The 25,459-nt window shown below is 39.2% G+C and overlaps 1 protein-coding gene across 1 annotated transcript in view; it reads left to right on the top strand.

The window, feature by feature from the left end:
* Positions 1-24,327, top strand: part of LOC131471724 (transmembrane protein 65-like) — a 35,143-nt gene extending 10,816 nt beyond the window's left edge. Inside the window, exons 3-8 of the mRNA XM_058648439.1 lie at positions 5,722-5,766; positions 8,243-8,310; positions 9,141-9,195; positions 15,931-15,973; positions 20,838-20,943; positions 22,725-24,327. Coding sequence (XP_058504422.1) covers positions 5,722-5,766; positions 8,243-8,310; positions 9,141-9,195; positions 15,931-15,973; positions 20,838-20,943; positions 22,725-22,874 — 467 coding nt within the window. The 3' untranslated portion in view covers positions 22,875-24,327. The remainder of the gene's footprint in view (positions 1-5,721; positions 5,767-8,242; positions 8,311-9,140; positions 9,196-15,930; positions 15,974-20,837; positions 20,944-22,724) is intronic.
* Positions 24,328-25,459: the final 1,132 nt, after the last annotated feature.

Below are 25,459 nucleotides of genomic sequence, written 5' to 3'. Positions count from 1 at the left end.
GTCTGTTTTCTTCTAGTATAAGAAGACAAAACCTTCCCACTTTCCTTTTTCTTTTCAGTATATATCACAGCATATATATAAATACATCACCCGCCTGCTTGTGTCCTTGGTCTGTGCCTGGGTCAGAGGCTTTGACTTGACCTTGTTACGCAGTCGCTGTGGCTGCCAATGATTTCACTGCTGATCGCATAAACAGAAAAGCCCCAAAACAATGAGATGAAAGATGAGACGGGGGAGCAGCCAAGAAACACACAGACGTGTCTCAATAAATTGATCTGCTGTTGTTATAAAACTATTGATAGCAGCAGCTTTCACAGGAGGAAGAGTAACCATTGACCAGAATGTTGTAGAAAAAGCATGGCTGAATATTAGTGTGAGTGCAATTGGTATGCAATCTTTCCAGTGTCTCATACTGTATTTAATATAAACAGACAGAAACTTCATCAACATTGACTGTATTCCGTCAAGTGTCCCTTTAAGTCCGCAGGCCCCCAACATCCGGACCACAGAATTAGTGAGTAACATTATGAGACGTCAGGTCACTAACCATGTCCACCATGTCCACCAGGCAGAAAGGCCACATATGGAGAGGATGAGGACGTTCCAGTGTGTTTTCATGGAGATGATGTTGAAACTAAGAGGGAAATAAAGTCCTGATCTATTCTGAGCTCGAACCAAGCACCTTATCCCTATTTCATCCAAAAGCTCCACAAGCAGTTAAAACACTATTATAAGTTGATATGTGAACTATAGATTAGAAAGCTCATTTCTGAGCACACATGATCCTGGTGATCGGGTTGACAACTTTGAACTTAATGTAAATAACAGTTACTATTTAAATGTTGTAATGTCATTTCTAAGGATCGGTGCAATGCTGGTCAAAATCCATGGATATGATATCATGGACAGATAAAAGTCTAAAAATCTGATGCATCTTATTTATGGCATCTGCAAAAGCATTTTCGCTGAGTCATGTTTGGGCCGTTTATTTCCTCTTTTGTGGAGAACAATATTTGTTCCAGAGTTGGAGAATTATGTCTTTGAAGTGACTCACACAATAAAGTGGTATCGTCATCGCCATCGCCAGTATAATGAAGATGTATCCAAAAAAAACGTAACCTTTGTAATTGGTCGTATGCTATTTAGATCAACTGTGAATAATTTATACTCAGTCCAGCTTCAAACATAACTGCCGGGACAAATAGGGTTAACTCTTACTGTGAACAAGGCAGGATTTGACACTCAAACGTGCATTTAAAGTCATCATTTTAGCTTGTAGGGTAAAAGTTTGTACGTATAAATATAGTGTTTTTAACGGATAGTCTTGAGGAGTGTTGGAGTTTCAGGCAGTGGATATAAAAATATGTCCCCCTTTTTCTTCCTTGTTTGACTGAGTGCCAGTAGTGAGACGCCGCAAGATGAGTCTCTTTCTCTCTTTTCATGTTCTTCTCTCTTGTGTATTATGTTTTATCGTGGGGATATTTTCAAAGGTTTTGTGGTTGAGTTCCATTTCTGCCTCTCTATCGCTGCTTTAATTAGCACACGGGGAAGCGACCGGTGTCGACCTGCCAGATTGCGTTCACCAAACTCTCAGGGAAAAGAAGCCTTTCACAGTGACTGCTTATTACTGCGTTTACTGTGAGAGCCACTCGTTATTTTCTCTCTGAAGAGAGAGAGCGCACGTGACGCTGTGTTCCGACATGGAGGAATCCTGCAGTGAGTGAACACACGAGGGACTCCTGAGAAAGTAGTGCGTTTGAAAACAAATGTATGCAAGGGTTTTTCCGCATTTTACCTTTATATATGCAAATCCAGAACTTAACATCGACTCTTTCAATCTCTTTCTTCATTACTTCCTCTCTGAGGCGTTTGCAAATGATTCCACACAATGTATTCATCCACTCAAGGACAACACTTCTGTTGTGAACCACATACAGTATCTGTTCCCATTTCATTTTTCTTTTTTTTTTTACTAATGACTGTTTCAGCCTTGGCCCACATTTTCCTTCTCATACTGTAAACAAGTGCTGCACAAACGATGAATGGCTCCTACCGTATGTTGTTTTCCTTCGTGTGAACTCTATTGATCTTGTGCTCAACACACACACACACACACACACACACACACACACAGTGCCATAGTTAAATATAGCACCTATGGTGACAGTGATTCAGATGAATGCATGCTTGCACACTCATTCCCCTGCACTGAGAAACCCCTGTGTTGAAAATCAATAGAATCCTGAGGGGAATACAAGGATGTTTCTGGGTCTACATTTGCTGGATAAAGCCCAAGACATACACACCCTAACTGAGGCAATTATGTGCACAACGGTGCGCTACTACACACACACACACACACACAGTCCCACAATGAAAAACATGCTCCTAAAGCACTAAGACCTGAATTTGCAGAAAATCACATTGACTTGCCACGTTTTGCTGAGAGAGAACTTGGCTCTTGTGCTCCGTCACAGACTTGTCTTTCATTTACAAAACACAGGCTTCACCTGCGCCAAGAGACAGAGCCTGGAATTAGACATTTCTCAAGGCATGTCGTACAAGTGTGACATTTATCTCACATTTTTAGGTACAACTAAACAGTACAACTGTTTTCTGCGGGTTCCGGACTTTTGTTTTGTTTTGTTTGTTCAATGATTAGCGCACACCACACATTTGGCCAAAGTGCTGGACACAGACATGAGGACAAAATGCAAAAATAAAACAATAAAACTGCCACATGGTGGCATGTGGTGTTTTGTTTACACAGCCGTTATCAGGTGTCAGATACTTGATGTGTGTTTGATGGTGGAGGTGGTCATGATAAGAGAAGAATAAATCACGGCAGCTTTGGTGGTTATCCAGGCTTATACTAAACTACTTATCACAGCCCTGGTTTTTTACCACTTCTGTCTCTTGGAATTGAATTTTTTTTTTTTTTCCAGGGAGCAGCTTTGATAAATATGTGCAATCAATACTTTGCCGAGTTTTTGGGGGCAACAGACTTTCATGTCAACGATCACAGCTGGAATAAATTGGCCTCACTCAAGCACAGTAAATTGAGAGAGAGAAAAAACATGTTTCTTGTTAATGGGATTTTTTTTTTTTCTTTCATGATGAGATAGTGACTCAGCTTTTCTCATTTGGCCTCATTCCACTTAGGTGACCATAGGTGGCCTCTGGTATGGGCAAAAAAGTGATTCCCTCACATCAAAATGGGGCAGGTTGGAGTGATTTATTTGCCTCATCAACATGTTGAGTTATCGCATCAATGCAAATGTTTCAGATGATGCTAATGGGGTCAAATGGAATTAGTTTTTACGATGCACGTTCCCTAATTATGAGAAATGACCAACACAAACATGGATCACAACATAATGACATTTAGAGGCCATTTACAGTGTGAGTAAGGCTGCATCCACACGGCTTCATTTTTGTCTGAAAAAGTTCTGCTCCAGGTGCGCATGCTGTTTTTGTTTTTGCTGCGGGCTCCGTTTTTGTTTCAAAACTATGGGGCTTCATTTTAGTCTCACCTTTTTTTCCCCGTTCACCCCTGTGTCTGAAGTCACTGAGGACAGGACGTGTTCTAGTGACTCTCTAGCATCTTTTCAGGCTGAATTTAGTTCCTTTTTTGTTGAAAGTTGTTGACGACACTGCGAGACAATCTCCATACACAAGAGAGGGATGCAGAAACTAATACTCTATTAACACTAACTTTTTGTTTCACCTCGTCAACAGCTAGTAATATGGTAATTGGTAAACGTCTGCGTTTATATAAAGGGTTTTCTAGTCTTGATGACCACTCAAAGCTGCTTTACACTACATTCACCCATTCACTCACACTTTCATCCAGCAAATCTATGTGCGGCACATTTTCTATCACTCATCTCTCATACCCATTCACACGCTGCCGGCACAGATGTCAGGAGCATCATGGGGTCAAGTGTCTTGACCGAGGACACATCGGACACACATCATGTAGACTAGCGGACCTTTGAGAGTTGAAAGAGAGCGGATCAGCTTCCCGTTTACACCAGCACGTACATGTCCGGCGTACCTCAGGGGTCACATGATAAAGAAACAGAAGGTTTTTATCTGAAAACAGTGAACAAAGGAAACTATAGTAGTATGGATGCAGAACTCACAGTTTGACAGCCGTCCTTCCCTCTGTTAATGGCTGATGTGACTGACCTTCACAAACTGTATTTATGTCTCTGTGTTTCATATAATACATATAATCAAAGGTGTCTCTTTGAGTGTAGAAACAGAAATGAGCGGCTGAACAATATGCTGCGTATCTGTATCTGATGCTGTGCCAAATATGCACTACATAAAGACCATGTCATACCCCAAATTATAAATGAACCAATTAATAGAAATGTTTAGAGGGAAGTTTCAGTCAGCAAAGTTTACTTGTTGAGGCAGCAGTTACTCTGACAGAGTTGACTCTCTGTGCACAGTATAGGATCAGTGAAGGGCTCTAATTAAATCTGAAAGCAGCCCCCAAAAGAGTGATTAATGCAAAGAAGTGTGTTCTGGTACCTAATTGCCAAAGTCATTGGTCTTCTTTCTGCTCATCTCTGCCAGTTAACTTCTTGTCTTGTAGCTGAGAGGATTTTCTAGAACTTGTGAAACGAGATAGGAGCTCTCTCACTGTTCACGGGGGGGGGGGGGAGACAACAGAGGAAGAGGAAGACAACAGCAGAGGAAGACAACAGCAGATCAGTGTGTGACTGTGAGTGAGTGAGCATGAGCTCTGATGAACGTGTCAGCAGTTTACAGAGGCGAACAATTAGCTGTCGTTTTGTGTGTCAGCAACGTGAGCTGAAGTCTGTCATACGACGCTCGTAACGCGACACTGAGGAAGAGGAAGTCAGAATGAGACGAGTGAGGACGGAGGGAAGAAGGCTGATATTTTGTTTGTATGTTTGTTTGCATTTTATGATGATGATGAGACCAGATTGTTATTTGTTTATTAGGAAATTTAAATAACACGGGTGTGTTTATTTTTTTTTTAGAGGTATTATATTTTGATGTGTTTATTCCACTGCAGAGATATTTTGAAAAATGACAATAGAGTGAATAATCTCTTGAATTTCTTTGCATTAAGTTAAAATCTAATTTGGCAAAGCCAAAGATGAAAGGAATCTCCCTGAGCACTGAAATCATTTCTCGAAAAGCAGTTTGCTCTCATCCTGACAATTGCAGAGCTCATTATGTGAAATGAACATGCATTATATATTGAATTTAATGCTGAGTTTCACAGAACCTGTGAAGGCAATCATTTTGTCTCCTTCCCGTTTTACCTGAAAACTGTGTAATTATTGCTCATCACAGTCCAGAGAAGGGTTTTTAGTCACAGGTTGAGTCTGTTCCTCCCTCACACACCTATACACACACACTCCAATTATAATTATAATGTGTGTGTGAGCAGGCTTCCTCTGAGGCCTGATTGGCAGTGGAATTATTATGTCCTTGTTGATTTGGGGAAATGGCAACAAAGCGGCTGCTCCTTTGTCGTCTTCCTCTTTCACTTCTGTTCATGTCCTCTGACTCACTGCTAACACGTTCACCCTTATCTCACATGCCTCAGATTTGGCCTACCTTTTTCCCCCCAAAATGTCATGATTGACAGGCTTTGCCATTTTTACTCTCTGACACTTTAACCTATTTAAAAAAGGAGATTTTTTTATAAATCTTTGTTTCTGCTTTTCTTTTCAGGCCAGCTCCATATTGAACCACCGTCTTCAGCTCAGATCAGATATGGTAAGAAAGTTCTCCTTCTTGTGTTTTTGTGTGTTATGATTGTTATTATTTTTTTATGGGATGGTGAAGATGAACACAATATGGATGATGCTCTCTGAGCAGGCTGTGACATGCTGCGTTTCCATGGGGACCTGAAATGGAAGGAGAAACCATGCTGTACATGAACCTAATGGGGCCTTTCCATTACACAGTTCGAGCACGACTCGGCTCAACTCTACTCTACTACTTATTTTTTTGATAGTACCTGATGCTTTTTTTAGTACCTGCTCTGGTGAGGTTCCAAGCGAGCGGAGCCGAAAATTAAATGTGACGTCGACAGCCTGCTGGCCACTGATTGGTCAGAGAGTGTCGTCACTGGAAGAGTCATGAGCGCGACGTCCGGCACAGGAATCAAAGCGAACAATGCCGAAGATAGATCAGTTAAAATACTTAAAAATCCTGAACACGTGTTAATCAACAACATTTAGCAAAGGAAATGTCTAAAATCTCAATATGTAACAAAGGAGTCTGGTGTATTTAGCGACAGCACTGCTAAAAGCCGGTGATTGTGAGCCGGATCACAACCTGTTTGGCTGTATTTCAGTTCAATCTTTTTAATTGACTTATTATTATTCTGCAATAATTCAGTACACTGAAAACTACTGCTTTGCTCGTCACTAGTTTGTGTGTGTGTCGTGTATAAAATTACTTCACAGCAGTTTCGTGCTATGTTGACCCCGTCCACGTTCAGGAGGTACTATAGTATAGTATAGTACTGCCTGTATTTGTGTCAAGCTGTAAAATGCATATTCCTCATGATCAGCAGACCTACTGATTTGTTTAGTACTCGTTTCAATAGTGTATCTCTAATTAGAGTGTCCACTTGTGTGTTTGAGGAATTTATTTGAGTCATATCATCATGTTACTGTAAATTTGCAAGCACACACAAATAAACACAACATAATACTGTAGCAGGCATTCTTCACTCTACAGTGCTCAGTTACTGACCTGACCTCAAATCACTGAGATTTTCCAACCTCCTCCTCCTCCTCCTCCTCCTCCTCACGCTGCTGCTGCAGCTGAGAGGTTTAGAATCTCAGCTGGAAAAACACAACATTCACGTGTTCAGCGTTCTGTATTTTTCCCCCTCACAGCGCACACTCTTTGTGTGTCCGTCTGCTGTATCTCTGCTGGTCTTAATGCTGAGCTCTTACTCTCACACTACAATGCTGTTTTTCCTGCTTTGCCTCGTCAGTGAACACACCTGAGTCACACTTGAACCCTCAGTAACCCGGAGCAACGGCGTTAAACACGGCACTCGTGATTTTCCTCAACACAGGGAAGGAGTTGTGTTGTGTTTACGTTGCCTGGTTTTTATCTCAGCGATGTTTCTGTGGAATAAAACGACAAAAATGACATGTTAAAGAAGTATATAGTATATATAACTAATTGCAAATGTGTCTCTGTGTTGTAAATGATATCTTTTACTTTGAGGTCTTTAACAGCTTTTGGACTCCACTCTCTATAAACGTGAAAAGATGCTCCACAAACAACTTCTCAATTAGTCATTTAATCAGATTTAATGTAGCCACAGGCGTTCATTTTGAATTTTCCTGGAGACGTTTTGGTCCTTGAAGGCTTTTATGTGTAAACAGGGTCATTAAACTTTAAGCACAGTCAATAGGAATGCGGCGAAAATCAATCGTTATAAAAGCTGCAGGACAGTTTTAAAGTTTTAAAGTGAAGCTTTAAGTTGATTTTGTTTGATGTTTTATTTAAAATGGCACCAGTGGAACAAGAAACAACAACAAAATGTAAGTTAGTGACCTGGTTTGTGAATTTGTGACTTCTAAACCAGTTTTAATTCAAATTATCTCTGCACGTAAAGACTCCTCTTCAATATCTAGCCAGAAATGATGCTGGTGTCGTATTAAAGTGTTGAGCAGGGATTCATTTAACTTGAACTAGAATAAACCAAAGTTTCCTCAGACTAAAGGTGACCTTTGAAAAGTGAAGCATGGTCAACACATGTTCACTCTGACCTCATGTATATACAGCACAGCCTGATGTTATCAAGTGATGGCCAATATATTAGGTACACAGTGAACCATCTGCTCTAGGTTTGAAATATTGTGGGTTCAGTGATGGTCTTCTACCTTGGCTGTGGTCTACATGGCTGAATGCATTGATTTGCTGCCATGTGATTGGCTGATTAAATATTTGCATTAATTAGGTGCACCTATTGAATAAGTAAATAACACATAGTCACCAGTAACAATAGCACAGAAACCAGAAAAAAAATCACATTTAAGAAGATGATTAATAATTGATTAATCATTTCATTGTTGTTCATCGAGGTCTGCTCTAAGAGGATTAATTATGTCTAAATGGGTTGTTTATTTATGAATGTGGAGTTGTACACGATCGGCATAGTCTAAATGTTTGTTTTTCTCTTGTTATCTCTTATCTTTTTCTCTTTTCTGTTGTCATTTTACAGTTTTGCTTCACAACGCCATCCCTTTCGTTGGATTTGGATTCCTGGACAACTGCATCATGATTGTTGCTGTGAGTGTGTGGTTCCCTGCTGCTCACTGAGCTACTGTGGCTTCCTCTACTTACAGAATATGTTTGTGAGACTGTGGGGAAAGAAATGAAAGAGAATGATATTTGTTTAATATTATTAGGTTTTTTTTTTTAAGTCTGCGATGTTCTACAAATAATGAAACGATGACGATTGCTCCGTGAAGGAAAACGAGGGATATAATCTTAATTTAAAATGGATTCGTACAGCGGGGTGATCTGAGACAGCACAATTCAGTTTTATGGGTCTGCATAGATGTAGAAAGACAAATAGGAAGTGATGACTTGAACAAAAAGAGGATACGTTTCACGAAAACTTTATATGTCTGAAGCAAGTACACTGAAACAAAACTAAATAAGAATATTTAGACGAGGACTTTTTAACTTAAACTGTGTGTTTATTAAGACGGTATTAAAGTATGCTACATCCGTAACCTCCGCTTTATCCCTGCTGTCCATTCTGCGAGAGACAATATCACACCCTGAAGATCTCAGGCTGCTCCAGACAGAAGGCAGCCACACAAATAGATTCCTGCTTTTTAGATCAAATGAAGAGGAGTGCAGACTCTGAATTAGGAACTTGTGTTTTGTCAGACAATCAACATTATGTACATAAACACGATTAAGAGCAATAAATATCAAAGAAAAGAAAAACATCTTAGATAAATTAAGATTTAAGGAGAAGTTTGAAGTTGTCTGTTGTGACAGTGATAAGAAACGTCATGAACCGTCGGGATTCACAGATGACACATGAATGGTGAAGTTAGTGTTCCTCTCTTAACCTCTGTTATTTGTTTGTGTGTGTTATTTTCCAGGGCACACAGATCGAATTATCCATCGGTGTTGTCCTTGGCATTTCAACTATGGCAGGTAAGAGGTTTAATATAATTTAATATAGAGTGACTGTTAAAAAACTGGACACTAGACAAATGCAGGAGCTTGGTACACAGAAGGTCAGTCAGACCAAGTAAAGCTGTTACCTGTCTGGAAGTGGAGTGGAAACAGTGACAATGACTCTACAAAATAAAACAGCTGAATTATGTTGACACTACCAGAGACACATATAACATAATATCTACCCAGATATAGGTGTGAGGTTGTATGGTCAGTGGCAGAAACACTGTCCTCCATGTTTAAGATGGTGCCCTGCTCCAGCACACCTGATTCAAATGGTCAGCTGATTAGTGAGTGATAACGAGCCTTTCGTTTGAATCAGGTGTGTTGGAGCAGGGCAGCATCTAAAACATGCAGGACCACGGTTTGGAAACACTGGTCTTAAGAGTTACCATAATGAGAAGTACGCAATGCCAAATCCTGTCGGCAGTGACAGGGTGGTAACAGGAGAGGAAATATTCTGGGCTGTGGTTTTGTTATTTTAATTACGCCTCATTCTACGCCTAATGTCTAGACAACAACAAAACACATCTAGTGTTTATTGTTATTTTTACTGGGAGAGGGTTTTTTTTTTTTTTTTCTTAAATAGACGAGAAATAGATTATCACCTTATATCGAGAGAGTTATATAGTGTCAAGTCAAGTTTAATGATATAGCCCAACACTGTACACACAGTTCACCTTGAAGGGCTTTCACAGTCTGTACAGACTCTATCCTTAGAGAACACCTTGTACAGGGGGAAGAAAATGTGAGCCACAGAGGAGAGAAAAAAAAATGAATCAGTGAAAACATATAAATCACAGAAATGTAAAATGTAGAAAATAGCAGAAATTGTAACAGACGCTAATAGAAAAGAGGCAGATGGTCATTCAACTAATATTAAGTGTTAATATCAATATTATTGAGGATGGTGTGAACACAAGGCTGTGGCTCTTACCACATACTGAGATTTCTCAGACTTTTCTTTTCCTTGTCTTTCCACTATATGTGCTCACACGTGCTTTGTTCTCAGGTTACAGCCAGGTTTGAGAAGCTGGCTAATAAAGTGTGTGACCTCACAGACGTGGTGCCGGCTCAGAAACACCTTGTGCCTGCCTTGTGTTGTGTCTCGCGTCCTAATGACAGCGATAATGGTCGTGTAGTTTCAGCAGCAGACACGGCCTCTCATTATGAGGCTTTTACGATAAACTTAACAATGTGAGCTCTGCTGTGACACTTATAAACTGAGAGGACGATGAGGCAGGAAGCGTGATCGAGACAGCGATCGTCTCATAAATATGATAACATTGTTCATCAGCAGTGTGAGTGGACGTGATACTAGCCATTTATGCATGTTAATGTTGTCACTGTCTCATATTCAGTTCATTATAAAGAGACAATATTGGGGCTTTTTTTATGTTCCATTACAGCAAATATGAAAGAATAGTTCACTGATGTTAGTCTGAGCCATATAATGAAGCACGGAGTTCTGTTCTTCTTTCTAATTGTGTTGCTAAAGAATATAGAAGCCTGAAATGATTCTGAGTAAGTGGACTAGTGGAGAGCAGAGCAAAGAGAAATTGATATAAGAGGTTTAAAGTGTAGAGATTTTTCACTTTGAGGTTCTTGGTGTGTATCAGAGATGCTTATGACTTCATCCTGACTCCAATTAGTTTTTCACTTTTGGGATTTTGGAAAAGATTGGGGTTTTTAAACAGTTTCAGGCCTGGTTTAATTTTCCATGAGCCTTATCAGGTTCACGCTTCACATAGACTTCTTCTAGATTGACAGACGGATCTCTGTGGGGTGAGATTTTTTGATCTGCACCAGTTAAAAGAAAAATCCCCTTCACTTTAGTGATTTGTAAAAAATAAAAAATGAAATAAAACTGAAATGACCCCTGAGCCTGCACAGAAACTGATATACAGAGAAAACAGATGGAGATTGAGTTCTTTCCTCAAGCACAGCCTCGGTTTCTCACAGCAGAAGTTGTGCTGTTACTGATTCGTGCTACATCAGAGAACATTCACAGATCTGCAAATCAACAGGCTGCTGCAGTTATCAGTCCCAGACCAGAGTGATGCAGCACTGGTGTCAGATCTGTAGTCACGTCCACCGATCACAGCGTTTTTCACTCTGAGGCAAACGTGTCCCAGTTTCATCATTTAAACAGAGCTAATGACGTGGAAAAACTCCATGTAGGATTGAATATATTTAAAAAGTTACGGCTCCACTTACGCAAAACCACCTGGCTTTAGAGAACTTCTCAGGTTCACACATTTATATGCAATAATAAATGAATAAGTGAATCCTGTCATGCAACATTAGCAGATGCGTTCAGGTTGATTTTGCTCATCCTTCCTTCTCATCTGGGGTTTGCTGGTTCGATGTGTGAGCAGATCTGGAAGCTCACTGTATACTGTGTGTGAGAGATCGCATGTGCATGCGTGTGTCCAAGTCAAGTCTAATTACAAGAAGTAAAAGAAAAAAGAAATGGTGAGAAGACAGAGAAGAGGTTGTTCAAGTATGTTTTACATGTATATTACGTATTGATCTCATTTATCTCGCGCTTCCTAATAATCCCACAAGCTTCTACCACCACCACCACCACCACCACCACCCACCCACCCAACGTTGCTATTCATATGCCAAATATATCAATATAGAGAGGCAAAGTATACATTGATTTGCTTCCTGCAGGTAAATCTGTGAGTGTCCCTTCACACGGTCATCGAAACCCTTTAACGCCGAGCGTATCGCGGACGACACGTTTGCACAAGCACACTCTGCATTACCGTAATTACATGACGGTTTGTGCCATCGGAAAAAGTTGCAGGTCAAAGCCTGTTCGCGCTGTTTCAGGAAGATGGCGAGTCAGAGTCTTAGTCACCAGAGAGGAGAGAGTTGGAAAAAACGCCTGTACATAGGTTCAATTTTTTTGGCCTGTTTTTGGACATTGAGACTGAAACAAATGTTATCTTAAATATGTTTTATACTGTTCAATTCAAATTTAACACGCAAAATCTAGTGTTTTTAGTTGTTTTTTTTTAAATAAAAGTGTCTATTTCTTCATTTTAAATTGTTAAAAAAAAACGTATTTTAACATGCAGTAAATGTTAAATAACTGCCAGATATTGAAAGTTATTCTGGAAAAATGGGCAAACGCACTTGTTCTGTTTTTCAATGTGTGAGCATCACAGCTGGTAAATAAGTGAGCTTTGCAGTCAAAAGCAGGTTCTCACAGTGTCTCACATTTGTTATTTCAGGTTTTTCAAGGTCCAGTTGTCCATCGTTAGTCACTGGTGATAAATACACATGTGTTTCAAAAACAAATCATTCAAAATAATAAGATTCGATAAGAGCTTCCCTCCCTTTCGATTTGCTCTCTTGACCGTAAATGAGAGTTCGACACAGCGTGTACAGCTCTCTGGTGATACACGTTCTCTCACTGGCACAGTGGATGTGAGTGAATCTGACACACAGCACTGTGAGCAGCAGTGAGTCAGAAGCTGACAGTTAACACGGTCTGTAATTATGTTCAACCAGCTTGACCAATATAATTGAGCCTAATGGGATCAACATTCGCTCTGTGCCCCTGGGGTTTGTATTCTGATACTGAGACACGATAACAGTGGTATATTTTATAATTACAGCATCGGCTCTGTATTTAAAAATAAACTAACTTGAACTATTGCCCCTGTCTCGTTAAAATAAAAACATGCCATGAAATGTGAATATAATTCTACAGTGCAGCGCTTGCAGTCAAGTATTTGAGTTGGTGATTCACACCACGTGGTTCACATAGAACAGCCAAGTTGGAGGTAGTCACTGCATTTCAAATAAAGAATCCTATTTGTCACAAAAGCTTTCCAACTTTATTGACAAATGATTGTTTTTGTTGGCTCACATTTAAATGTGAGGTCTTTTTTGGTGCTGACTGCCAAATTGGGGTGTGAGATGATTTATGTTTTGAAAACGCTCCCTATCTACTGTATTTTTATATATTTATATTATCAACCAGAAAAAGCCAAAGAAGAATGTGTTTAAATGTTTGGCCCCTAAATCATCATATTAAGAACATGACAGTCATCTCAGTCCCACCCACACACTGAAAATACATGTTTTTTTTCCTAATGTAGACCATCTGAAACTTTTATACTAAAAGTAATGACCATTTGAATCACTGGCTTGTTACAAAGACAAGTGCATATGAGATATGTACTTTTATTCATCTCAATTTTAAGAATGACTGCTTCTTCTTTGAGCCTTGCATATGATAATCCTTATTTGACATTTAATCCCCAAACCTGGCTGTCCATGACAACAGCAGTGTTTTTATTTTTATTTTTCAAACCAGTTTAATTTAACTGTCAATTCGAGCAGCATAATCAATTTGAATAAGTTCATATTTTTTCAGAATAAAAGCTCTAGAACTCAAATATGAAATGTCACTTTTTTGTGAAGATAAGCAAATAATTAAATAAGGTCAGATTTGTTAAATCATCTGCCGCGCCAGATGCTGATGTAGGCGGGCCAGTTTTGGCCCATGGTTCACCAATTGCTAACCAATGCCTTATATGGACCAGGGGTTGGTGTTTATAGGTCACATCATCAGGCCAGGCTTTACAAAATGCAATATTTAATTTTCTTATATGTTGTTGAGACAAATTTATGATTCATTTAAAATGAAAAGCATATTTAAAAGTGAAAAAAGACACAATTGTTTTATTTTTGTTCATAAAAACGAGCCTAGCAAACTTTGAACGGTGATATATTTCCAAATTTTACAAATTCTGAGTACTTTTTGCTCAGGTGTGTTTATATAGTTGGGGAAAATGAAAAACTCTCATCAGATTGCCTGCTGGGAAAAAAGGATATAAAGTCAAAAATAGTTCTCTCTCCCGAGTTGTAGAAAAAACCTGTTGGAATATCTTGATGCTGTAATTGTAATTTGCAGCACTACAGCCAAAGAAGGAATGATCGTGTTCGCTGATGAAACCACTGATTTCCCGCAAGAAATGCAGAGTCATTTGAATAAAGAGTAAACACATTTTCCCTCCAACAAACCCTGCGTTAAACTGTTTTTTTTGTTTTTACCATTTAGGCCATGACGTATTACCGTCACTCAGGTATGACCTCCCAAGTGCCAACATTTTTATACAACTGTGTGTTTTGGCACCAGCCGTTTGACCAAGTAAACACTGAACACTTTCCCTCCTGTTGCTCTGCGTCCGTCAGTCCCTCCGATCTTTAATTAGATTCAAACAAGACTAAGCAGAGTCTCCTCAGTCAGGTCAGGATCATGAGTCTGTGGAGACACCCTCATTACAGCCTGTGAGAGGAAACTGCACACAGTCTGGATTCATGACTTGTTGTTTTCAAACCTCGTTGTTAGACAGACGCTCAGTGATCCCATAAAGGAGCTGAAGAATTCACCTCGGATGGAGGTTGTTGCTTCAGACGCGCTGCTGCTGTGTTTCAGCTCCACTGAGGGTTTGTGTGCTGCTGCTGCTGCAACAATTCACTGATGTCAGGGTCATGGACAATAGAGGGAACACACACACACACACACACACACACACACACACACACACACACACACACACACACACACACACACACACACACACACACACACAGCACTTTAGTCTAACACAGCAGCAGTTTCCTAACTCTGCACAGAGAACAAAACATTCTAAAGTATAGTGACTCCATATTTCATTAGTCATTTCAGTTTCCTCTTCTCTTCAGTGTAGTCATGTGCTGCTGCTTGTTTTATTCATCTGCAAATGTTTAGCCGGTGGAGTGAGTCAATTTCATATTTACAAAGGATTATATATCTTTGTGCTTAGTTAGGGGCTAAATAATATTCTTACTGGTAAAAACAAACAAAAACAGCTGTGTTATCATCAATAATGCTAATAATAATACGCTGTATTTAGGGTCAATAATTCAGTGCCTATTTATACTGAGATTTGCAATATACTGCATGTATTGTTGTAACATTTATTTGACACCGTGTTTACAGTTGCATGTGGAATACGTCTAGAAAAAGTCTGATTAAAAGCAGACTTTTAAAATACATGCAGACGTGTTCGTCGACAAATTTCTCAAAGTCTGACCTACTTGGAGCTGAATTATTACAACGTGTGAAGACTGAACAGACTGAACATGGCACTCGACATGCTGACATTGATTCCCCAGTAAAGCTTGCATGTGCAAGTGCAGGAGCTACAACTATAGCTCGACGTAACTTCTCCTCGCATTTGCACTTTTTGAACTTGTGTAAACTCACACACTTCTCATTTGTGCATTTGTGTTACGCTACAACTTTTCATTTACAGTATCGTCTTCCATCTTGTACTAAACCAGGTAGCTATGCCTCTCACTCCCGTTATCTCCGGTTACCGGCAGGTATTACATCTCTCGTCCTAATGCCTTCATGCAGAAAAAAAAACGCTCCCATTTGACAAACCAGTTTATTTCTCTCCTCGAGTTTCACTGGACATATTATCCCACTCTGTCTCAGCAGCTTCTCCTCGGGCAACATACTGTACTTTTATTGATACTGGGATGCCACAATACCTGCTGGATGTGATAGTTTCTCTGTGTCTTTTGTCTCGAGCGTCTTGTGCCTTTTGGCCGTACTTGATGTAAACCTCAATTTCTGAACTCATTTTGCTCACACGCCTCTGACTCATACCGCTCTCTCTCCTCTCACATTTTCCACAGCTGCTGCCCTCGGCAACCTCGTGTCTGATCTGGCAGGGCTGGGGTAAGAATTTCACACACACACACACACACACACACATGCCTCACATGTGGGCAGCTCTTATCTGGGAAGTTTCGAGGCTAGAATCTCAGACAATCCAGTGAAATCATTTTGTTTAATTAATAATATTGGCACAGCTACCCCCCACGACCCTCATGTGGAGGATAAAGCATTACAAAATGGACGGTTAATAAAAAAAATAAATAATAATAATAATAACAATAACAATAACAATAATAATAATAATCATTATTATTATTGTTGTTATCATTAAGCCTGAGCAGGAAGGAGATCTGTGCCTCAGAGGAATACACGCTGAGGCTTTGTGATGCATAAGAGGACTTTATTATTTATTATTACGAGAACAAAAGGCCACACTGTTTAAATGTATCAGTGCGGCTGGATTAAATCAAGAGACTCTGAACATGAATGATTAAATGAGGAGATGATTATGCAGCACACCTTCTGAGCTGACTGCGTAATATCACAGCTGTGTTTATCTAGTTACTATATTAATAAATGACCATCATGTTGTCAAGCCCACAGAACATGTCAAATTTCATTTGGATCTGTTGGCTTTCTTTATTTAAAATGAAAACAATTACTTCAGCTCAGTTTAATTCATATGCTCCTCGTTTACTTTATCCCGCTGGGCTTATGTTGGATTTTGTTGTGCTGCTGTGAGACGGGAGGATTTTGTGCAACGTTATTTACGGGTATTTTTCTGAGGCAAACTCAAGGTTTTGTGGCATCTCCCACACATTGTATCATCCTGACTCTTACACCAGTATTATGCTCTGTTGTGACCTTTAACGTGATTTTAAATTGGCTTCCCTCACACCCCTCAAAGGTTAAGTGGCATCCAAATAATGGATGGAAGTAACCTTTAGAGTAATAAAAGTACTTGGTGACTTCTTTCTTTTCTGTTTCCTCCTCAAGCTGTTTTTTTTTTATATATTTATTTTTTCCACTGACAGAAACAAAGTCTGAAAATGAATCAAAGCAATGAGACTCCAGGGTTGTTAGCTTCCAGCTGTTTTCACAGCTGTGTGCGCCGTGTGACCAGACTGGATCAATACAAGAGAGAGTGTTGCCAGAGAGACATTCATTCATTCTCAAGGTTCAGTCAGCTGATTCATAACTATTCTCCACGTCACCGCCTCCTAGTGGTGATCCGCCAAACATGTGCCTGTGTGTCTCCTCTTTTATCACATCACATGTATGTAACTGCAACATGCAACTTTGCATAAATAAATGTTGCTAAATTTCACACACTGCACCTTTAAATACAGAGAGCATAATTCCAGTGTGATGGATGATATTAAGTTGCCCGTGGCTTCTGTAAACGCTCTCCGCCGTTGCTTTCAAACCTCCGCTCCTGCGTGTGAGTCCGTGTCTCCCACTCCATCATATTTGGAAAGTGGAGCCCATGTGGCCAGTTTGTCAAGGTAACACTCGATTACAGCCGACAGCAGAGGCTTTTTTATTTTGATCAATTTCACACCAGTGGATGTGAAGGCTGTTTGTCTGCCACAAAACTGTCGTAGTAAAACCTGCTTCTGCCTTAGAGAGACTTAGACTTAGACTTAGACTTAGACAGACGTAGACTTCCTTTTATTGTCATTGCACAGAATACACAGCAGTGAAAACTGGCAACGAAATTTCGTTGCTTGGCAGCAGATAAGAAACCAACACATAGCATTGAATTTTTGTCACTTATGAGTATTTGATGGGAAATGTCTTTTATCTTACTGTAAATGTCTATACATGTATCCAACTTTTTCAGCCTAACTATGATTAATAAAAAAATAAATAAGTGTTTTATGTATATAAATATAAGTAAAAATAGTGCAAAAAGAGAACAGGAATGAAAACTGTAAGCAGCAATATCAAAAGAAAAAAAACAGTTAAATATTGCACAGATAGTGTCGGGAAGGGGGGGGGGACTGCTAAATTGTTATTTGGAATTTAGCAGTCTGATGGCCAGCGGAAAGTAACTGTTCTTGAGTCGGTTTGTTCTGCAGCGGATGCCAGCTCTCTCTGTACATATATACATATATATATATATATATATATGTATATATATACACATATATATGTATATATACATATATATATATAATTAACTAACTTAAATTATTGTTTAAGTCAAAACCCTTAAGCACAGTGTTATACCTTTAACCCTTTAACACCTAAGCCTCAAAATGTCCATCTGGACTTATTTTAGTCATAAAAGGCCCAGAAAATGTCCTTTAACTAAGTGTTTTTGTAATTTTTTCCAGAATAACCTTCAATATCTGGCAGATATTTACAATTTACTGCATGTAAAATGAAGAAAAACTAAACATTTCATTCAGAAAAAACACTGTAGTTATACATGAACACCAGATTTTGAAATTTGAACTGCATAAAATAGTTTTTGATTGGTCGGCTTCCTGCAACAGCGAGAGTGACATTACTGTGATAATTACACATTGGCTTTGACCTGCAACTTCTCAGCTTTCAGAAACCTTTGGAATCTTTCCAATAGCACAAACCGTTGCTTAATTACAGTAATGCAGATTGCAAAGATACGCTCGGTGTTAAAGGGTTAAGATCACACTGGGTGATGTGGACAAGCATACTTTTGGTATCTCTGAGCATCTCTGGCTTCTAAATAAGCAATGTACCATTCTTGCTGCCATCCATGTGAACATGAACTGTCCAAATTCACAAACAAATAGTAATATGTTTGGGCTTTTTTTTCCGTTTTACCCACATTTGTAATTCCAGTGCACGCTCCCACACCCACACTTCTCTCTTTTTTAAATACGCTACTCGTTTTCTAATCTCTCCCTTGACGTGACAGGTCAGGCTGCAGCTTATTTTGGTGTGCAGTGAACTGAGGATCCAGTTCTGAACCAGAGCTGCATCACTGAAGCCCCATATTTACACTCAGTGTTTCAGCCGACTGAAACAATGGATAGTAAACCTCAGTTGTTATTTTGGTCATAATGCTGTTTGTGGCCTTTTTATTGCATTATGCAGTGTGTTTATTAAGTTCCTTTGCCAGTGATCTGGACAGAAATACATGGTATAATGACACTGTGTTGTCTAAAACAATTTAAGTTTTGCTGAATTTTCAGTCCATATTTATGCAGGAAGCTGTGGTATTTTAATAGTTCACATTTAAAATCTTCAGATACACAGTGTGTGTGTGTGTGTGTGTTATGTTCTAAATTACTTTTATATCATAACTATAACCCTTGTTTTATAGCAAAGTTATAAAGTGCTAAAACAGATTAAAGTAATACATTTGCTACTGACATGGAGGAGAAGCTGTAATGTGTATAATTTCAGCAGTTTTGGCGATTTAGCTGCCGACACAATGTGATTTTCTGAACTGTGGCATGAAATGTAATTTCTGACTTGTTATTCATTCATTCATTCATTCATTCATTCATTCATTCATCATCTATCGCTTTATCCTCTACATGAGGGTTGTCAGTGCTAATCCCGGTTGACACGGGACGAACGGCGGGGTTGACCCTGTGGACAGATCGCCAGTCAATTAACCTCTGCATGTTTTTGGACTGTGGGAGGAAACTGGAGAACACACACACACACACACACGCACGTGAAAAACATGCAAACTCCATGCAGAAAAACCCTTGCTCTGACCCTCTCTGACTTTTTATCAAAAAGGAAAATCAGATTGTCGTCGTGTGTCCAGAAGTTTTATTGCAAAACAATTTTTTTGGTTTAATATCCATGAGGCAGAGAGGATAAATTGTATCTGGCAGATTTTATACAGCAACCCGAAGCTCATCTAGTAATGAAACCACAGTAGAATTCCCAGCTAAGACAAAACTTTCCCCTTAGTTTTAGCTGTTAGAGTTTTACTCAGCGAAGACCTCTGTCCTCGATTACTCTGTGTTTCTTCTGTCGTCTGCACTGAGAAAAAGAATCAAGAAATGGGGAGAAAATACTTTGACACCATCTCTTTCACCCTGCTGGGTTTATGAAAGATGGCCGCCACAGATTGGACCATTAGTTTGCTGATTTATTTGTTCGCCCGTCGCCGTTATTGATCACTTCCGTCGTTAACTCTGACGACTTTGCGCTCAGTGGGGAAGCTGTCACTCCGTGGGTGGTTTAATGCCCCGTGACATGTAATGGAATGAAGGGAAATATCATAAAATCACAGTGAAGAAGAATGACTAAATCAGTCAAATCAGTGTCAACATGCTGTGTGTTGATGAACACCTCATGAGATACAGCAGTGTACACTCACTGACCACCAGTTGCACCCTGTGTGGTCTTTAACGGCTGTAGCTCATCTGTTTTAAGGTTCAAGAAATCGTCTTCTGCAGCATCCCTTCGTTCCATGAGTGGTCATTTGAGTTACAATATCATTTCAGTAAAGCCTGGTCGTTCTCCTCAGACGTCTGGCATCAACAAGACATTTTCTCTGCTGCTCACTGGATATTTACTCTTTTTCACAAACACTAGAGACGGTTGTGGCTGAAAAGCTGAAAAAGTGATTGACTGATTAGATATTTTCATATTTCCATTAACACACGTTTAAGGTGTGCCTAACAAATTGGCTGGTGGGTGTATTCTGTATAATGTAATGAGTGCATGCCTGAATACATTCACTCCCATACTGAGTCTATAATGAATTCATGTTTTCATTGTGGCCCTTTATTTCTACCACATCTCTCTGCTCTGGTGGATCAGCGGTTCAGCTGATTTCGTTTCTGTTTCGTTTCTGTTTCATCTCGCAGCAGCGTCGCGGTTCACTGAAAACAAGAGTGATGATTCCATTTTTGCAGCTGATTTTTAAACATTCTTCTCTTTGTTATTCCTTGTCACTCCCTCACTTTAGGCTGGCTGGTTATGTGGAGGCCTTGGCGTCTCGCCTGGGGATGCAGATTCCTGACCTGAGCCCTAAGCAGGCTGACATGTGGCAGACCAGAGTCAGCTCTCATGCGGTTGGTTCCTCACTAGAGCACCAGAAACACTCGACTGATAATCTGCGCTCACTGTCAACAGTCTTGTATGAAGTACCTAAAAGGGATATTTGAGTAAAAGTACAAGTATCTTCCCAGAAAATGACTTTGGTTGAAGTTGAAGTCACTTTTTTTTAATAATATTACTTAAGTAAAAGTCTTAAAGTATGTGACATTTACTGCACTTAAGTATCAGAAGTCATTTTCTGATATAAAATGTACTCAGCTCTGTGGTAGGACGACTTCTCTTTCAACTGGGAGGTTGTGGGTTCAATTCCTGGCTGTGCTAGTCTATATATCTCCTTGAGCAAGACACCCATGTCGTAATGGGTGAATGGCAAAACTATAGTGTAAAGCAGTCTAGAAAAGTTCTATATAAATACAGATCAATACCAACTCTTCTTCTTCTGATTTTATTTGGTAGTAGCAGAGATGGTTAGAGGAAATGTAGTGGAGTAAAAGTACAAGTTGCTAGAAATATAAATAACAAAGTAAAGTACAGATATGTGAGTTTGTACAACACTGCAAATGACATCGTCCCGATGAGAGTGGATAATTGATTTTGGTGCGTTTGTAAACATTAAGCCGGATCTGTCGGTTGTACATTTTATTGCCAGTAACGCGCGAGTGTCTCACACGTGATGTGTCCTTTTCAATCACACGCTCACTCTGCCAGAAAATGAGACCTGAATGATTTTCGTTCGCTGTGACTGCCGGACTGTGTAATTAATTTAGCTCTTATTTGCCAGCATGAAAGGTCACATCACTGGCTCTGACATGTGAGGAAAAACGTGTTTTACCTGCAAACATATACAATCAAATTACACGGTTAAAGTTTAAAATCAATGCATCCGTGTTTGGACATGTAGAGTAATGACCACGCGCTTCATGAAAAGATTAAGTATAACAGTCATAATGTTTCCCAGGGCTGTGCTTAATGTAGAGCATATTTAAATATATTATATAGTAATATTTCTGCATTAAAATGTTAAATATTTTGTTGAGTGGTGTACTTAGATTATTCTAAACATTTCCCCACACTCTTTTTTTGAATAATGTCACCCATCTCGGATATAAATTCTATGGCTTAAAACTCAAAGTGACAAAGGAAATATTTGTGAAGAATTTAGCCAGTGTTTTTTTTAATTATTATTATGTTTATTTGTCACCAATCATTTTATTTCTTATTTTATTTAACCTTTATTTATCCAGACAAAGTCCCATTGAGATAAAGATCTCTTTAACAAGGGGCGACCTGGCCCTAAATACAAGTTCAAAAGACAGATTACAAACAATACAATAAATTAAAATAGAAAATAATTTAGGAATTCCAAACAAGTTTGACAGTTACAAAGTGGCGTTGTGGAGATAAGTAACAATTTCAAATCACAGGCACCGATCAGTGGATTCTTGTTGTCGAACGTTTAAGACGGAACAAAAAGCTTCGAGTGAAACGAGTTCAGATATTTACACTTCAGTTTGCGAAGTATTCCAAGTAATCATAACGACTGAAATCAAACGCACATTTGTATGAAATGTTCTCATGAATTGTGCTTCTTGACTTTATTGATCTATAGGTCTTTTGTTATTGTTTGATTGAGACACTCCTGGGGCAGAAATGACCTACTGTGTGTTTAACTAAACGCTAAGAACAAAACAAAAGTCATTATAACATAATTACAGAGGGATGAAAGTTGGTTCTAAGTTAAGGTAAGTGAATTATTGAGTGTAAATAAATGGTGCTTTCACTCTCCTGTGTTTAGGGCAAAGCCATCGGCGTCGCCATCGGCTGCATCCTCGGCATGTTCCCTCTTCTCTTCTTCAAGGACGACGATGAGAAAAAAGATGGCAAGAAGGAGGCGAAGGAGAAAATGGAGTCGCCACCTGCTCCTGCCGAGAGCAGCAAAAACTGAGACTGTCAGCTTTGTGGGGGACAAATATTATTTGGAATCCATTCGAATGCTTTAACCTGGGACTTATTGGCCTCGCCTGGCGGACTGGAGTGTATGGAAAATCTCAGTGAGCCCCATACAGTCTAATCACCGGGTGCTTCTGCTTAACAAGGCTGAATCAGACTATTGGAGGTATTCTGAAGAGGGTTTGAGATTTTATTTGAGTGTAGATTTTTAACTTAAGCACAGCGACCTGTTCGTCTCTGGAGGAGACGCCAGACGGTTGATTTGTTGGACTGCTGCTACGTCAACTAATGCACCGTAACCTCACCTCATCCTGACTGAGTGGCACAGGCTGAAACTCTTCCTCTCCTCTACTATGTGTATGTTAAATAGAACAAATGACTGGAGATGGTTAGGCACCATGTAGGTTAAAAAAAAAAGAAGAAAAAGCTAGGGCTGCCTAAAATATCCCAAAACACAGCAAGGAAATAAAACATTTAAATATATAGGTTTTTTTATGTTAAATCAGAAATGAATGGATAATAAAAGAAGACTAAACCTGAGAGACACTGATGCCATTATACTGTACATCACAGGCTGATTCAAGTTTCCAAATTAGGGGGATTACAAAAAAAGAAGAACCACATATTTACACACTACAGTACATACACTGTACATATATACTGTAGTATCAAGTATAGTCGAAGTACTGCAACTATTCAGTTTTACACGTACGTCTCCCACCTGATGATGTCACAGTCCTAAGTCCGAGTAGTGAGGCTGATGCTTCTCTGGAATTCGTTTTGTTTTGTGTTTGGTGAAGTGCATGAGATTTTTGTCACACGTGTGGTTGATGCAGTGCGACAAAGTCCTGAAGTGAGCGGTTTACTCCAGGTTTGAGCTGAGCAGGAAGAGAAGCTGTGGCAGGAAGATGACAAACGCACAACTCTGTCCCATTTGCACTAACTCGTCCACACTCAAACACACCTTGACAACACCAGGCTTCTAATTTATCTTTGTTTTTTTTGTTTACTGTTTATTTCAGTATGCGCACAACTGCTTTCTCGTTTCTGTGTAACTGGATCTGCATTGTCTCTGCTCTGCTGCCCTCCACTGGTGGACACAGCAGGTTGTTGTTGTTGTTGCTGCTGCCACCATCACACATACTGTAGACATAGTATAGGATAGAACTCCTGAACTCCTGATTTCTTTCTTAAATCTCCTGCGCACAAGTTACTCGTTGACTGCCGATGATGACGGTTGTGTTTAGAAGTTGAAATGCAAAGACGAAGCACAGCCTCTCAGATAAAAAAGTATTTATTTTTCTTCTATTAATCTTACTTATAACCATGTATGCTTTTCCTGAAGAAACAATGTTGAGATGGTTTGTTGTTATGTTTTTTGCTCTGACATGAAGGACCTTGCAACTGATTGCTGTGTGTGTAACAGTCTATTAAAGTCATGAAACCTACACAGCAGAGTTACCCTTCATACTATTGTTTTTATTATTTAATAACATTAAAAAAAAAACACGGGAATGTATTAAGAACTGATTGAACGTTTTAGTTTCATTGCTTGAATTCCTTGCATGCACGACTTAATAAAAGAAACTATTGTATCAGTATCGTTTTACTTTGCAAGAACAATTAAAAACTGGCTTTTAACATGCAAAAGATCACATTTTTAGAATAATAGTGATTTTATCTTTGTGGAAGACACAGAAAGTTATATAAAGGAGGTTTCATCAGCAAAAATCGCAGTGACTACTACATAATATTATCCCTGTGATTTAAGCCTATTTCCTACTCTCATCATGACCTTGTTTTTATGTTTCTGGCAGAAAAGCATGAAAAAGAAAAACCTGCGGAAGCTTTGAATTGATTCATTTAAATGTTATTAATGTTTCCTTGTCTTTGTGTTTAAAAACTCTTCTGTTGCAGGTGCATGATGAGTGCTGATGGTTTTCTATGAGAAGGCTGGATCGCTATACTGCCATAGATGCAGGTGAGATTTGAAGGTCTTTGCTTGCCTGCCCATGTCTGATATCAAATAAACTGGTTTAACTTTGGAGATAGATGTTAAAATGATTTGAAATGGAGGTTTCATTTTTAGGCGTGGCAGAGCTGTGGATAATTTATAAAGGGGGATTCAACACACCACTGGGGTTTGGACTGGTCTGGTCGAGTGGCACATAGACTTACTCGGTAGCCTAATCCTCCAAATTTAAGATTAAACATAAAAGTTATAGAATATTTTCAATTATGCAGGGATTTTACTTACACACATGGTATTTGGTCTCAGACTCCAGCATTAATTCAGAACCGACAGAGTTTCTTTCTGTTTACACAGTCAATTTTGCAGTGTTACATATGCAAAGTTTCAAAGGTCAATGACTGTTTCAAAGGTCAATGACTGTAGTAAATAACTATAATGTCAAATTATAGTTATTTACTATTTATTAGAAACAGGAAAACAAAAACAAGATACAAACTATATACAAAAAAAAGAGACAAACAAGAACAACAAACATCCAAATGGGATAATTCAGTAAATGATTCAGCACAGATCATGATCTTCTCTGCTTCTTTGTTTTATTCATGTTT

This window comes from Solea solea, chromosome 13 (assembly GCF_958295425.1).
Source record: "Solea solea chromosome 13, fSolSol10.1, whole genome shotgun sequence".
Classification (NCBI taxonomy): Eukaryota; Metazoa; Chordata; class Actinopteri; order Pleuronectiformes; family Soleidae; genus Solea; species Solea solea.
Note: the sequence above shows the minus strand (reverse complement) of the source record. Positions and strands in the feature narration are given on the sequence as shown.